The following is a 13300-nucleotide window of genomic DNA, read 5'->3' on the forward strand; positions in this document are numbered from 1 at the left end:
CTAACAATGCACAGCCCAACATGAAGCCTGGACATGGCCTCTGTGGGCAGACATGGCCACATAGGCACAATCTTTAGTTAGCAGTTGGCCAATGATTAGACTTGACCCAGGACTGGAGGCCTGGACTGAGGGTTGGGAGCCTGTCCTTCACTGGCCGCCCTGGCCTTGGGCAAGTTGCAGTCCCTCTCCAGGCCTCAGCTTCCCTCAAGGACGGAGGCGTGATTTACAGCAGTGGTTCTCACACTTGGAAGCAGCCAGAGGGCTTGCAGAAACACAGATTGCTGGGCTCCGCCCCCAGCATATCTGATTCCATGGGTCTGGAGTGGGCCCAGGAATTCGTGATTCTAACAAGCGCCCAGGTGATGGGGAAGCTGCAGGTGTAGGGTGGAGGTGGGGAGAACAGCTGATCTGGATCCAGGGGTCCACTCAGATCTGCAGGTTCTAGGATTCCGGCTTTCTAAAATTTCCAAGGATTTCCATGCAGTCATTAAACATAACGCTTATGGGCAACATGTTCATGGCATCCCCGAACATAAAAGGATAGCTATTGGAGGCTCTCTTTTTTAAAATAAAAAATTAATAGTAAATATACATTTGTTTTTGAAAAAAATATTTATAGTCTATACAATCTCTATCTTTTAAAAACTTAAAATACTCCAATATTAGGAGTGCTTGAGATGAAAATACAGCTGATTTTATTTCCCTGTGTTCCCATTAGCACTTCCAAGTTTTTATATATGTACGTATACATAAAACACACACACATATAGATCCTACGTTACCTTTGTAATCAGAGAAAAACAAACATAAAAGCTATTCTTTGAAAAGCCTTCCAAGGCAATTCCTTGGTTGAAAAGCTCCAATCTGAATTTCCTCACAGAGAAATGCTCACTCAGGAAAAACCTCCAGATCCGAGTATCTGAAGATGAAACCGCCTAGGTGCCTGAGCCAGCTCACTCGCCCTTCTCAGGGACAGCATAGAAGGAGAGAGCCAGAGAAATAACAGATGAAGGAAATGAGACACAAAGCCTGATAAAGGAATTCTCCCGTGGAGGGTCCCACTCTGGGTCTGTTGGACTTACGGCTCTGCAGGTACTCGAGGGCCCAGATCACGCTGTGGGCTCCTGCGAGGAAATCAAGACATGCTCTGCACGCCTTCCAGCTTGCACACGCGAAAGTGGGAGCCCACGTGCACATCTCATGCCATTTTGAAATTAACTTAGGTTGCACATATTTGCACAAAGGTACCACCCACTCAGAATGGGCCACACTTTGCCGAATAATTCCATTGTATCCATGCCAGTCATAGCCTCCCCAGGCTCTTCCCCTGAAGTAGGACTCTCCCTCTCCCTGGAAACAGTTTCGGTGCATAAAAAGCACACCTAGATTTTCACAGAGAATACGTCTGGATTGTGGATCATTCCCCACTATATACTGTTTTCCAGATTTTCCAAAAATAATTTACAATAAATATTACTTTCATAAACAGAAAAAAAGTGTATGTCTAAACACATAAGAAGAGCCCGCCATCTTTACGAAACGCTCACCTGTCACTTTGGCCCTCACAGGTTCCAGCTGCTCCTTCTTATTTCTGCCAAATATTATATCCATGGCACGGGGCGCTGAGCGGGAGTGATGTTGACAGTGAGCAGACACTCTGCTGTGTTCAAGGCAACTGCTTGCTTTTCGGCTCCTCCTTTTCTTTCCTTTCTGCTCTCCTGCAGCTTCCTTCTCTTACATCTCCTTCCCTCCCGATGCCTTGAGAGCCTGGTATCTCTTCGCACACCAGGGGGAAGCTGCGCTGGCGTTCTTTATCTGTGGTCAAAGGTCAATTCCCCAGCCTGAGTCCTGTCTAAACTTTAACCCTCTTATTGTATCCCCAACTCCCTTTCCAGTTCCACTCTGGCTTAAGCAAGAAAAGCTAGTCTTCTGCTGGGTTTAAATTGGCGGGATAATTCAGTGGGTGCATTCTGCGTAGGTATGCAGCCTGAAATAATCCAGCCCAGGAGGTGGAGAGGATTTATGATCAGAACAAGAAGAGAAACTATCAGGACCTGGGATTAGGGGAGCCGAGAGTGCATCAATCGCTAGAATTCCTTCTGCACATGGTGGGAACTTCTTCAGCAGAGAGAGCGTTTTTGTTTTGTTTTGAATAAAGGTCCCTGAGCCTCCCCCTCCTTAAAAAATCGTATTCAAAGAGCAACTTAATTTATGATATTTCTTTTTTGGAGAAGTAAACACAAAATGTTTACCCATTTAAACCATAAATATAGGGAAACAAAAACTCTACTTGAGGACAATGAGGAATTGTAATAAAACAAAACAAAACAAAAAAAACAAATGTCAGTTCGACTTCCTGGTCTAACAGGAGCTAGAAAGGATGCCCATCTGTGATTCAGAGTCCCCTGTATTTGTGCCTCTTGGCGTGATGCCATTGCCTAAAATCCATATTCAAGTGGCTTTGAATGTTGATGAGTTAATGGACTCTTCTGTACTCCTCTTGCTTAAAGAAAGCAGCAGCTGTTTCCTCTCTGGGTAGAGGAAGACAGGGTGTGGTGCTGGTCTTTACGTGGCTGCTGAGTACAGTTCTTGTCAGGTCTGGGCCGAGACCGCGTTCCTGGATCTGGGAGCCCAGTCCGGACAGCCGCCTGGTCTGGCTGCGCGCCCAGCCCTGGCTGCACACTCCAATCACCTGGCTGCATGCGCTCAGGGTCCAGCGCTGAGCCTCACTACACACCCACTGATGCAGGATCTCTCAAGGGGGAGTCCAGCCCTGGGTGGTCTTAAACATGTCTTGGATGATTCTGATTCTCGGCAGCTGTTGAGGAGCCCTGGTCCAGGCGAAGATGCTGCGTGTTTGGGTTGATACTAGATTCAGATTCTTCCCTTTTCTATGTGTCTGCCTTATCCTCTCTGAGCTTCCATTTCCTTAACTGTAAAATGGGGGTGTAATGATATCAAAATCCCAAAGTATTGTAAATCAAGGGTCTAGCAAAAGCACCTGGGCCCAAACACTACCAATTATTATTACCCTTTCTTCCCCATTTGCTCAGAAGGCATTCCCTTTAACCCACATTTTCCATTCAGTCCCGTAACTTGCCAGTTTATTCTTCTGTCTGGTCTAAACATGTGGATCCATGTCAGGGTTATTATTCCTAGGTTGTGAAAGCTGTGTCTTCGTGGGGGTTAAATGAGAATGTCTGGCATAAGCCATGGGCTCAGGAAAAAATTTGCACCATGAGAGGCAGCAGCTCTGGTGCAGGAAAAAAAAAAGAGCTAAAGGCTTAGAAGTCAGAAGATCTACTGGGATTTCAGGGCTGCGATTTAAAAAGTGTGACTGTTGTGACAACCCCTCTGAACCTCACTTTACTCTGCGAAACAGGGTGGCAATACCTGGGCCACAGGGTTTGTGGGGAGGACAACACTGAAATTACAGAAGGGAAAACATGACCGTGTCTTTCTTGTGCGTTTTGTATATCCAGCAAAGCAATGGCCCCCATCCATATCAAGCAGCTTCTCTGAGTCCAGTGCTTTGCAAAGTATTCTACGTGCACTAGCTTGCTCTGACTTTATATAATCCTATGAGACGGGTATTCTTAGCATCATTCTAGAGATGTAAAAAGTCAGGAAAGAAAACCAACTTGCCTTAGGTCACACAGCATCTAGGAGACAATTAGGAAGCCAAGCTGGGCAGCCTGACTCCAAAGTATACACTCTGTGACAATTCTACTCAGTGCCTATGCATGATGGATGTTTGCTAGATTTTTGTGGAATGAAGTAATGGGTAGATGTGTCGATGGGTGGAGGACGCATGAGGGCCAGTCTTGGGTTGACATCATTGCCCTGTTATATAATACTGAGAAACCAAGGCCAGCTTTCTTTATTCAGGCCCCAACTGTACCCCGGGGACAATTATATGTTGAGGTCAGGATTTTTTGATAATGGGGATAATAAATTGATCATAACAATGGCTATCTGTATTAGTTTTCTAGGGCTACCATAACAAAGTACCACTGGGTGGCTTAAATAGCACAAGTTTGCTTTTTTACACTTCTGGAGGCTGGAAGCCCAAAATCAAAGTGTTAGCAGGGCTGGCTTCTTCTGAGGCCTCTCTCCCTGGTGTAGATGGCCATCCTTCTCACCGTGTCCTTACATGGTCATTCCTCTGGGCATATGTATCCCTGGCTGTGTGTCCAAATTTCCTCTTCTTATAAGGACACCAGTCAGGGTGGATTAGGGCCCACCCTAATGGACTCATTTTAATTTAATCACCTCTTTAAAGGCTCTGTCTCCAAACGCAGTTACATTCCGAGGTGCTCCAAAATGTGAATCTTGGGGTAGGGAAGAGGAAGACACAATTCAGCCCATAATGATATCATGAAGGTTCAAAGAGTTAAGGGAAGATGCTTTGGCTGGAAGTAACAGAATATCTGCAGAAACCCTGAGGATGTGACTTTGTCTCAGACAGCAAGTCATCTGGGGATCCTGGGTGGCCCAGAAGCTCATCCGGACCATCTCACCAGGCACCACAATGCCATCCTCAGGGGGATGGCTTATCATCCTTGGGCTTGCTCAGTTTTGCTTATGAGTGATTGCCTTCAACCCAGGAATCATGTCCTTCCATAATAACGTGCTAAAGCAGAAACACATAGTGGGGGGAAAAGGAGGCATTTCCTTCTTATAGCTCCCTCTCTTTATGCCAAGGAAAACCTTTCCCAGAATCCCCTGAGCAGATTTTTCTCTTAGTCTCATTGGCTAAATGGTGTCCCATGACCCCCCCCAGACCAATTCTTGGCAAGGAGGAGTAGCTGTGCCCTGATTTTTTTAAACCCATCAGGAGTCTTCCTGGGCAGCATGTTGCCACCAGACTCACACCGGGAATCCATTAGCAAGGACCAAGGAGGGAATGGCTGGGGACAGGCAACCTGCAGTGTTGGCTACAGGGAGTGCAACATTCATTCACCCCCCCACACATTCATTTATTCATTCAACATATATTTACTAAGCACCTACTATGTGCTGGAAATATAGCAGTGAATGAAGCAGGAAAATAATTCTGTGCCTTCTTTGAACGTACACTGACTAGTTGCCAAGCTTTGGAGTTATAGAGGTGGTTAATGAGACTCAGTTCTGCCTTCTTCACTCCCATGATGTTCTTTTTGTTGGGAGGCAGGGTCTTCATATCCCAAAGGACACACATTTCCCAAAGGGGTTAGGGGTCCTGCAGTGGTTCACGGGACAGCCTTCCTGTTGAATGTTCATCTTCCCTCTTCGTAAACAGAGATAACAAGCAGCAGCTGCTCTTTCTCAAGAAGCTCTGGCATTGCTCTGGCCCCATGAAAGCCTGACCCCTGCTTTCTAGGTCTTTGTTAATAAGGGAAGAGTGGGTCAAGAGCCTTGTCGCCAGTAGGAACTGTCTCCTGGCCTGTTCTCCAGCCTCTCACGAACGCCATTCACTGGATGCTTGACACGTGCCAAGTACCATGCTAGGTGTCTGATGAGCACCATGTTATTTAATTCCTACACAGCTCTGCAAGGGAGTCATGAGCAACCTTATTTTACAGCCTCAGAGGCTGGGAAGGAACTTGATTCAGGTCAACAGCTCGTCAGTGCATATTCCTCCCCACTACACAGTAACGCTTACCACATGTTGAAGTCTCTGGTTGAGGAACAGAGATAGATAGGAAAGCAAAGGTGGGTGTTCCAAAGACAATTTTTAAAATGCATCTGCTGCCTTCAAGTGGACTGAAAACCGGCCAGTGCATAAGACAGCAAACAACACGCGGCAAAGGTGGGAGATTTGAACGTGGGATCCTCTTACCTTATAATTTGGGGAAGGAGCAAGGAAGAGGAGGCTGCCTTTCCAGAGGCCACTTTTTCCACGGGATGTGTTGCATCCAGAAAGCAGTCACAAGCTGTAGAAGTAAAAACTGAATTCGAAAAGAAAAGTTTTTGTGCTATTAAAAAAAAAAAAGCCTTATTTTGCAATTCTGTATTTCCTATTACAAAGTCATTGCCAAAAATGAGTTAATATTTCCCTTTGTGGAGATAAGGTTATCATATCTAAGTTACTTTGCAGTTTTCCAATTAAGTTAGCTTCTAAATGGTGCCCTTAATTAGCCAGGATGATAAACTGAGCAGATATTGTGGAAATCTTGGATAGCAGGGTTCAAGGTGACAGGCAAAGTCCCAGGAGAGGTGGCAGCTGCCTCCCCAAGGGAGAAGTGTCAGTGGTGAGCTCCAGAATGACACACTCTCCACAGGCCTATACAGGAAGCAGGACGTAGGGAGTGGTGGGAGGGTCACCCTAGCACTCCTGGAGTGCACGCTTCACCACTAAAACGAAAGAGTACAACGTACCTCATTAACACTTAGGAGGGTTCATCAGTTCCATACAGTCCTACTAGATGCAGAGACTAGTGTCATCTTGGGTTTTAGAGATGGAAAGATTGGAAATTGTAACTCCCAGACTCAATGAACTCACAGCCTAACAGGGACGAAAGGAAAGCAAATGATAATTATTATAATAACATGCCATGCCTGGGAGGTAGAAGGGACAAGATTGAAATGCAGAGGGCATTACTGGTAAAAAAGGAAATGCCTTCTAATGCCTGAGCCAAAACACTTTAATTTCCACCGTGTTGTGCTCAGGGCCCAGTCAGTGAAGCTTCACAAAAATTCAACTTAAATAACAGCTGTAGTCCTGATGTTTCTGCCTCCTAACTAATCTTTCCGATTATTCCTTTTTCCTCCAGCCCCCTAGCCACCGTCTTCACTATTGCTCACCTCTTGGGAGCAGCTTCTTCCTGGCCTCCCTGCCTCCAGTCCCACCCACTCCAATCTACCCTCCCTGCTGCCACCAGGTGACCTGGCTGAAATGTGAACCTGATCATGTCACTCTCCCATTTAAAATCCAGAGTTTAGCACAGTGCCTGGCATGTTGTAGTTGTTCAACAAATATTTATTGCATGAATGAATGACACATGGCCGCATTGTGCTATATCATCAACACACTGGTTTGCTAGGGCTGCCATTACAAAAATACCACAAACATGGTGGCTTAAACAGAAATGTATTCTGTTATGGTTCTGGAGGTCAGAAATCCAAAATCGAAGTGTCAGCGGAGCCATGATCCTTCTGAAGTCGCTAGGGAAGAATCCCTCCTTGCTCCTTCTAACTTCTGGTGTGGTTGCCAGCAATCCTTGATGGTCCCTGGCTCCAGTCTCCGCCTCTGTTGTCACATGGCCTTCCCCCTCTGTGTCTGTCTCTGTGTTCAGATTCCCCTCTTTCTTATAAGGACCCTGTCACTGGGTTTGGACCCACCTTACCCCAGCATGACCTCATCTTGATTACATCTGCAAAGTCCCTACTTCTAAAGAAGGCACATTCACAGGTACCAATGGTTAGGACTCCCAACGTGTCTTTTTGGAAGACACAATTGAACCCACAATAGTCATTAAGCAAACCAACTTAGAAGTAAAATTTAAAAGGCTATATCCATGGGCTTATTTTTACAGCCAAGTTCTCATATTTTCTCTCTCATTGTCTCTTGCTATGTTTTTTTAGGGCCAAATACTTTTAAACAGTGCTAACACAGAAGTAGATTAAACTGCTATGAGAACATGCAAGACATAGCAGTTAACTCCTGTAGAGCATGAGAAGGCTTCAGAGAAGAGGTTTATAGTTGAGCTATTCTTGAGAAAAGGATGCAGGTGTACAGACAAGTGTATAAGAAGAGGTGTTCTTTTTTTTCTTAAAGATTTATTTATTTTAGAGAGAGAGTGCGAGTGTGCAGGAACAGAGGCAGAGGGAGGAGAGAAATCCTCAAGCAGTCTCCCCGCTGAGCACAGAGCCCAACACGGGGCTCGATCTCAGGACCCAAGATCACAACATGTGCCAAAACCAAGAGTCAGAGGTTCAACTGACTGAGCTAGCCAGGTGCCCCAAGAAGAGGCACTCTTGGAAAGAAACTGCATACGCAAAACTGTGGTGGCAGAACACCCTGTGGGGGATAATGCAGGGGGCTTTAGTTTATGCTGGTTCTGGGATACTGCCAAGAAATAAGGATTTGGTATTACAGGGCCTCTCCCTGAGACACCCTTTCTACTAGCTCTCCCCCCGCCATCCCTACCTCCAACCCCACCTCTTTTTTCCTGGCTAGTCCTTCAAGATCCAGGTTACTAGCCACCTTATAGAAGCAAACAACTTAGCATAGGTGAACAAACACGGAGGACCCACCTACATACACATCTAAAAAACCAAGAGAATACCACCCACCATCCCAATGCCTGAGGTCATTATTAGTTGCTCAGAGATGGTCCCCAAGTATAGAACTGAAACCATCAGGAAAGTGTGCAAGACACAGCTGAGCTGTGTGAGCATGTTTCCTGGGATTTGATCTGGCAGTCTGAGCCTTCAAGTGGGATCAGCAACATGAAAAACCCAAAGATAATTGATCTGGTTTAAATAAGCACTGAGTCCATAGCAAGAATCATGAAGATGTTCGTGTCCTGTGTGCTAGGCAAGGATTCAAGTGCAAGTGGCTTATTTGGGAGCTGAAGCCAGGAAATGCCAGCAAGGGTGTGGGGAAGTGAAAGAGGGAGGGAAGATGTTAGCGGTGCATCACCAAGGCTGTTACCATCGTGGGCAACTGAAGCTCAGTCTGGCTGTCGGGCTGTGAGATGGGGTGTGAGCATGCTTTAGAGTTATCTTGAGGGATCTAGGGGACTGATCCACCAACCCTGGACAATCAAGGGTGAGAGTTTCTCCCCAAGAGGCACAAACTTCCGGGCACCTCCAACCTCTCCCTGTGTGCAAAGGGAGGCCAAGATCTACAGGGCCTTGCATTTAGAAGCCTTACGTGGTAAGTGTGAGGGGTTAAGATGGGTCCTTGATAATGCCTGCTACAACCCTCAGGACAGAACTCAGCTCAGGCTAAACCGCAAGTGCAAGATGTTCATTGCAGTGTTGACTAGTATTGCAAAACTGAACACGTAACAAACAGATGAGGAAAACCACACAGAGTATCCAGCACTGTGGGAATGGTGTAGTAAATGTCTGTTCAGGGAAAGGAAGCACAGCCCCCACCATGCCAATTCCAAAGCCCTTTAGCAACATGGAAAAGGCCTACCATCTAAAGCTAAGTGGGAAGGGTCCTGGGGATGAATTATGTGCACACTTTAGTTGTGCCTGGCCAAGCACCCATCTCCAAGGCAAGAAGCATTTGAAGGAACCACAAAGAAATGAAACTGTATGGGGGTGAGGGGACCATGAGGATTCTTTTGTTAGGTTGTCTTTCCGCTGAATGGAGGGCAAAGATTCAACTCAGTTTATAACCAATAAAAACACCAATTCATATAAAGCAATGTAATCCCCCCTCCCCCGCCACTGTTTCCTGCATGCCCTCCCAAATAAATTGCTTGCTCTTAAATTCTCATCTCAGTTAACATCTGGGGGAACCCAAACTAAAATGGGTCCATTCCCAGGACCAGGATGGCTGGGTCATAGGGCGTGAACATCTTTATGGTTATTTTCATGGACTTAAGGCCCCATTTAAACCAAATTCATTCTCTTTCTGTTTTCACTTGCTGGATCCAAAAGTCAAGGTTTGGAGGCCCAGGCAGCTGGATCAGATCACTGGAAATAGGCTTACATGGGTCCAGCAATGCCCTCCTTCCTTTCTTCATGTACACAGATGCTAAGGCACATTGGGAGCTGACATCACCAAGACGAATTCCGTGCCCAGGAGTCTGCAATTTATCAGAATGTAAAGAATGCAAAAGTGGAATTTAGCCTGCAGATTTGCATTTGTTATCAAATGTCTCCAAGCATGTTCTGTGAGGGACAAAAATTAAGCCTTTACCCAGGAGATACATTATCGCTGTATGAGGCCTTCCACATATTTTTCTAATAGAAGTCATTAGAAGCTTGGCCCTCAGAGATAAGAGACCAGTGTTCTCTGTGTGCCAGCCTGTGACTCAGCAACAACATCGAGTCCTGCCCTGGGCTACTGGCAGGGCTACTCCAGAGGGCTTGGAAGGGCTTCTGGGAAAGGGATGGGGGCCAAGGGTCAGTCCCGGGGTTGGTTTGAAGACTGGCCTCTGTACACGTGGGGCAGGGAGAGACCAAAGAAAGAAGCAGATCACTCCAGACCGGTAGGTGACAGGTTTAATGAGCAGGGGAACTTAACATAAAAGGCTTGTCCTAGGTGCTGCAAGACAAGTAAACCTCCATGCTCACCAGCCAAGTCTTAAAAGTTTATATAGAGGCTTTAACTGGGTTCAGTCATGTATACTGTCCAGATGGTTTCAATACCATATCACTATCTCAAGGCTGTGTCCTTGGGACAGCTTCTGGAAGTGGGGAAGGCAAGCAGAATGCACATTCTAAGGACAGGGAGGCGTGAGGAACTTCTAATTGCCTGGGTCCCATTCATGGGTCAACTAGCAGTCACATCCTCTCGACCTCTCCCAATACACAAGGACCTGGGAGATGGAGCCAGGCTGGCAAATGTTCATTGAGTCCTACCGCCTGCCAGTCATGGGATGGGTAGAGATTAAGAGATCATCCCTTTCCTGCAAGAATAAAATAACCCAAATGTCCCTCAATGGATAAATGGATAAGCAAAATGTAGTATATCCATACACAAGACATTATTTAGCTATAGAAAGGAATGAAGTACTAATACACCCTCCAGAGTAGATGACCCTGGAAAAAAATTATGCTGAGTAAAAGAAGCGAGACACAAAAGGTCACATATTGTATAATTCCATTTACATGAAATGTTCAGAATCCGTAAATCCAGAGACAGAAAGTAGAGGTTGCCAGGGACTGGGGAGGAAAAATAAGTTGAATTATGTCAGAGCAAGGGAATAATTTAAAGCCAGATATTAGCTTGCTTTCATGATGATATCAAAACAATTTTGTAGAAAATCTCTTTTCTCCAACAGGCACGAGTAGTAATGTGATGAGTCAGAGAGGGAGACATATCCATTAGGATTTAAGCCATGCTGGGGAGAATGTGATTATCATTTGGGCACAGCCACTCTAGACAATAGCATTGGAGATGAGCACGACTTGGTTTTTTTTTTACCATCCCATCACTCTCACTTTCCTGCCATTTTTCTTTTATCACATACTTCCCACATGCTGATGGCTTCTTGTGAAAAGAACATAAAACCCATAGCAAGGAATTTTTATCAGAAGCTAACAGTTGATCTAATGACAAGCAGACAGGTGAGATAGCAGCTATATGTTTCTCTCGAAGACCGTTTTGCAAATTAATTGGACTTGGAACAGGAATTGAACAAAGAGCTGGGCAAAGCAAAAACACAGACACATTCATCCTGAGCCTTTTGTTTCTTAAACAAGAGGTAGTAACTATTATTTGATGCAAAGAGAGAAGGAAAGATGGATGGCAGATGGTTGTGAGGTAACAGCATAAGAAGGACATGAGTGCCAGCTCCATCCAGATGCTCCAGCAGGTTCAAGGATGAGCACAGTGGGCTTGGTGCTCTTGGGGCTTGCTCTGAGGTTTAGGGCCACAATCTCTAACCCAGAGGAAGGCAACTTTTGCTCAAAAAGCCAAGTGGCCTTCAGAGACTCTTGCTATGAATTTGTGCCTCTCAGTCGCACCTTTTATGGGGCCCAGAGCTGGTGTGAGGAGCAAGGGGGGCATTTGGTCTTTATTCACGATGAAGACACCCAACAGTTTCTGCAGAAGCACATCTCACAGGACAGGGAATGGTGGATTGGACTCACAGGGAACTCGGCTCAGAATGGAACCACAGAAGGTAGGTGCTGTGAAAGCTGTATTTCATGGGAAGCTTGTGGCTGTGATTGTCACCATTGCTTCTTACCCAGAGCCTCATGGAACAAATTAATATATCCTAATTCTCATGGTGAGGATACCCTCCTCTTTGGTTGTTTTGTGGATCAAATGAAGTAACTCATGTACAGTACCCAGCACAGAATCTGGCACATTGCTGACACTCTGGAAACGTGCATTTGTTTGAATGTGCCTAATACTAAGACTAACTATGACTTCTTCAGTTCTTGCTGGGATAGTCCCCGGCACTATCCTTAGTACTTCTTGTCCATTATCGCCTTGAATCCCTACGATAACCAGTGAGATAATATTGTTGCTTCTATTTTACAGATGAAAAAACAGAGTCCCAGGAAATAAGCTATTTTCAAAGCACTTCCAGGGACCCCTGGGTGGCAGAGTCAGTTAAGAGTCTGACTCTTGGTTTTGGCTCAGGTCATGATCTCAGGGTCATGAGATTGAGTCCCGTGTCAGGCTCTGCACTCAGCACAGAGTCTGTTTAAGTTTCTCTCTCTCTCTCTCCCTCTGCTCCTCCTCCCACCCCCTCTCTCTCAAATAAATACATCTTTTTTTTTTTTTTTTTTTTTAAAACACTTCCACATGGCTTTCCCCATTTCTTATGGGATTAAAGCAGGTTAAGAGCCCGGCACCGCTCCCCTCACATTAGATAGTCTCATTTTAGTGGTCCTCCTAGAAACTCTTCCTTACCTTTTACTCTGTGAGGACTCCTTCCTCCAATCCCAGTACAGTCAGGTGAGTCCTTCTCTCTGCACCTGTAAGGGCTTGTCCACACCCCTGTAAGGGTACTTTCAGCATGACCTCAAGTTTTTAGGTGTCTGTCTTCCTTCCTAGACAATGAGTTCCTCAAGGGAAGGAAACACATTCTGGCCATTTTGTTTTCTCAGTGCCTGTACATAACAGAGAATGGACAAATGAACATTCATATTTAATCCTTGCACCTGCCCCACGAGGTACACATTGCTACTCTTCTTTTATGGGTGAGGAACATGAAGTCCAGAGGGAGAAAATGGTTTGCTCAAGATGATGCTACTGGTGAAGGGCAGTGAGGACTCTGCCAGTTCCCACCATGTCACATTGCCCTGCCGAAGCTACTGAGTTTTAGAAATGAGGAACTCAGTCTGGGCTAAGCACTTATATACCAGAGTGGATGGAAAGGCTTAATTAAGGGAGCAGTTGGAGAAGCTTGTTTTAGGAAATGCATAGCCTCGGGATTTGAATTCTAAAACGCATCTTCAGGCAGTATCTATTGAATTGTTTCTTGGTTTGTCCATATAGCAGTTGTGGACTTCTGTATATTGAATGTACATTTATGTGCAGTTAAAGGAGTTGTGTCTATTCAAAAATCACCAAGGGATACCACATGGCTGTTACAGAACATGAGGAGGTAGATATGTGTAGGCTGACATGAAACCACCTCCAATATTTAATGTTATTTAAGAAGCAAGGGACAGAGTG

At 45.5% G+C, this 13300-nt stretch overlaps 2 protein-coding genes across 2 annotated transcripts in view; one reads left to right on the top strand and one right to left on the bottom strand.

Moving 5' to 3' along the window:
- Nucleotides 1-13300, bottom strand: part of BCO1 (beta-carotene oxygenase 1) — a 164696-nt gene that overhangs the window by 42758 nt on the left and 108638 nt on the right. Inside the window, exons 13-16 of the mRNA XM_032389857.1 lie at nt 12533-12732; nt 6361-6487; nt 5822-5915; nt 1548-2933 (exon numbers count right to left, since the gene is read on the bottom strand). Coding sequence (XP_032245748.1) covers nt 1548-1611 — 64 coding nt within the window. The 5' untranslated portion in view covers nt 1612-2933; nt 5822-5915; nt 6361-6487; nt 12533-12732. The remainder of the gene's footprint in view (nt 1-1547; nt 2934-5821; nt 5916-6360; nt 6488-12532; nt 12733-13300) is intronic.
- The window catches only part of PKD1L2 (polycystin 1 like 2), an 89955-nt gene continuing 87899 nt past the window's right edge, over nt 11245-13300 (top strand). The window contains 1 exon segment of the mRNA XM_032389863.1: nt 11245-11792. Within this exon segment, the coding sequence (XP_032245754.1) occupies nt 11492-11792 (301 nt within the window). The 5' untranslated portion in view covers nt 11245-11491.

Source organism: Phoca vitulina, unplaced genomic scaffold, assembly GCF_004348235.1.
Source record: "Phoca vitulina isolate PV1807 unplaced genomic scaffold, GSC_HSeal_1.0 scaffold56, whole genome shotgun sequence".
Classification (NCBI taxonomy): Eukaryota; Metazoa; Chordata; class Mammalia; order Carnivora; family Phocidae; genus Phoca; species Phoca vitulina.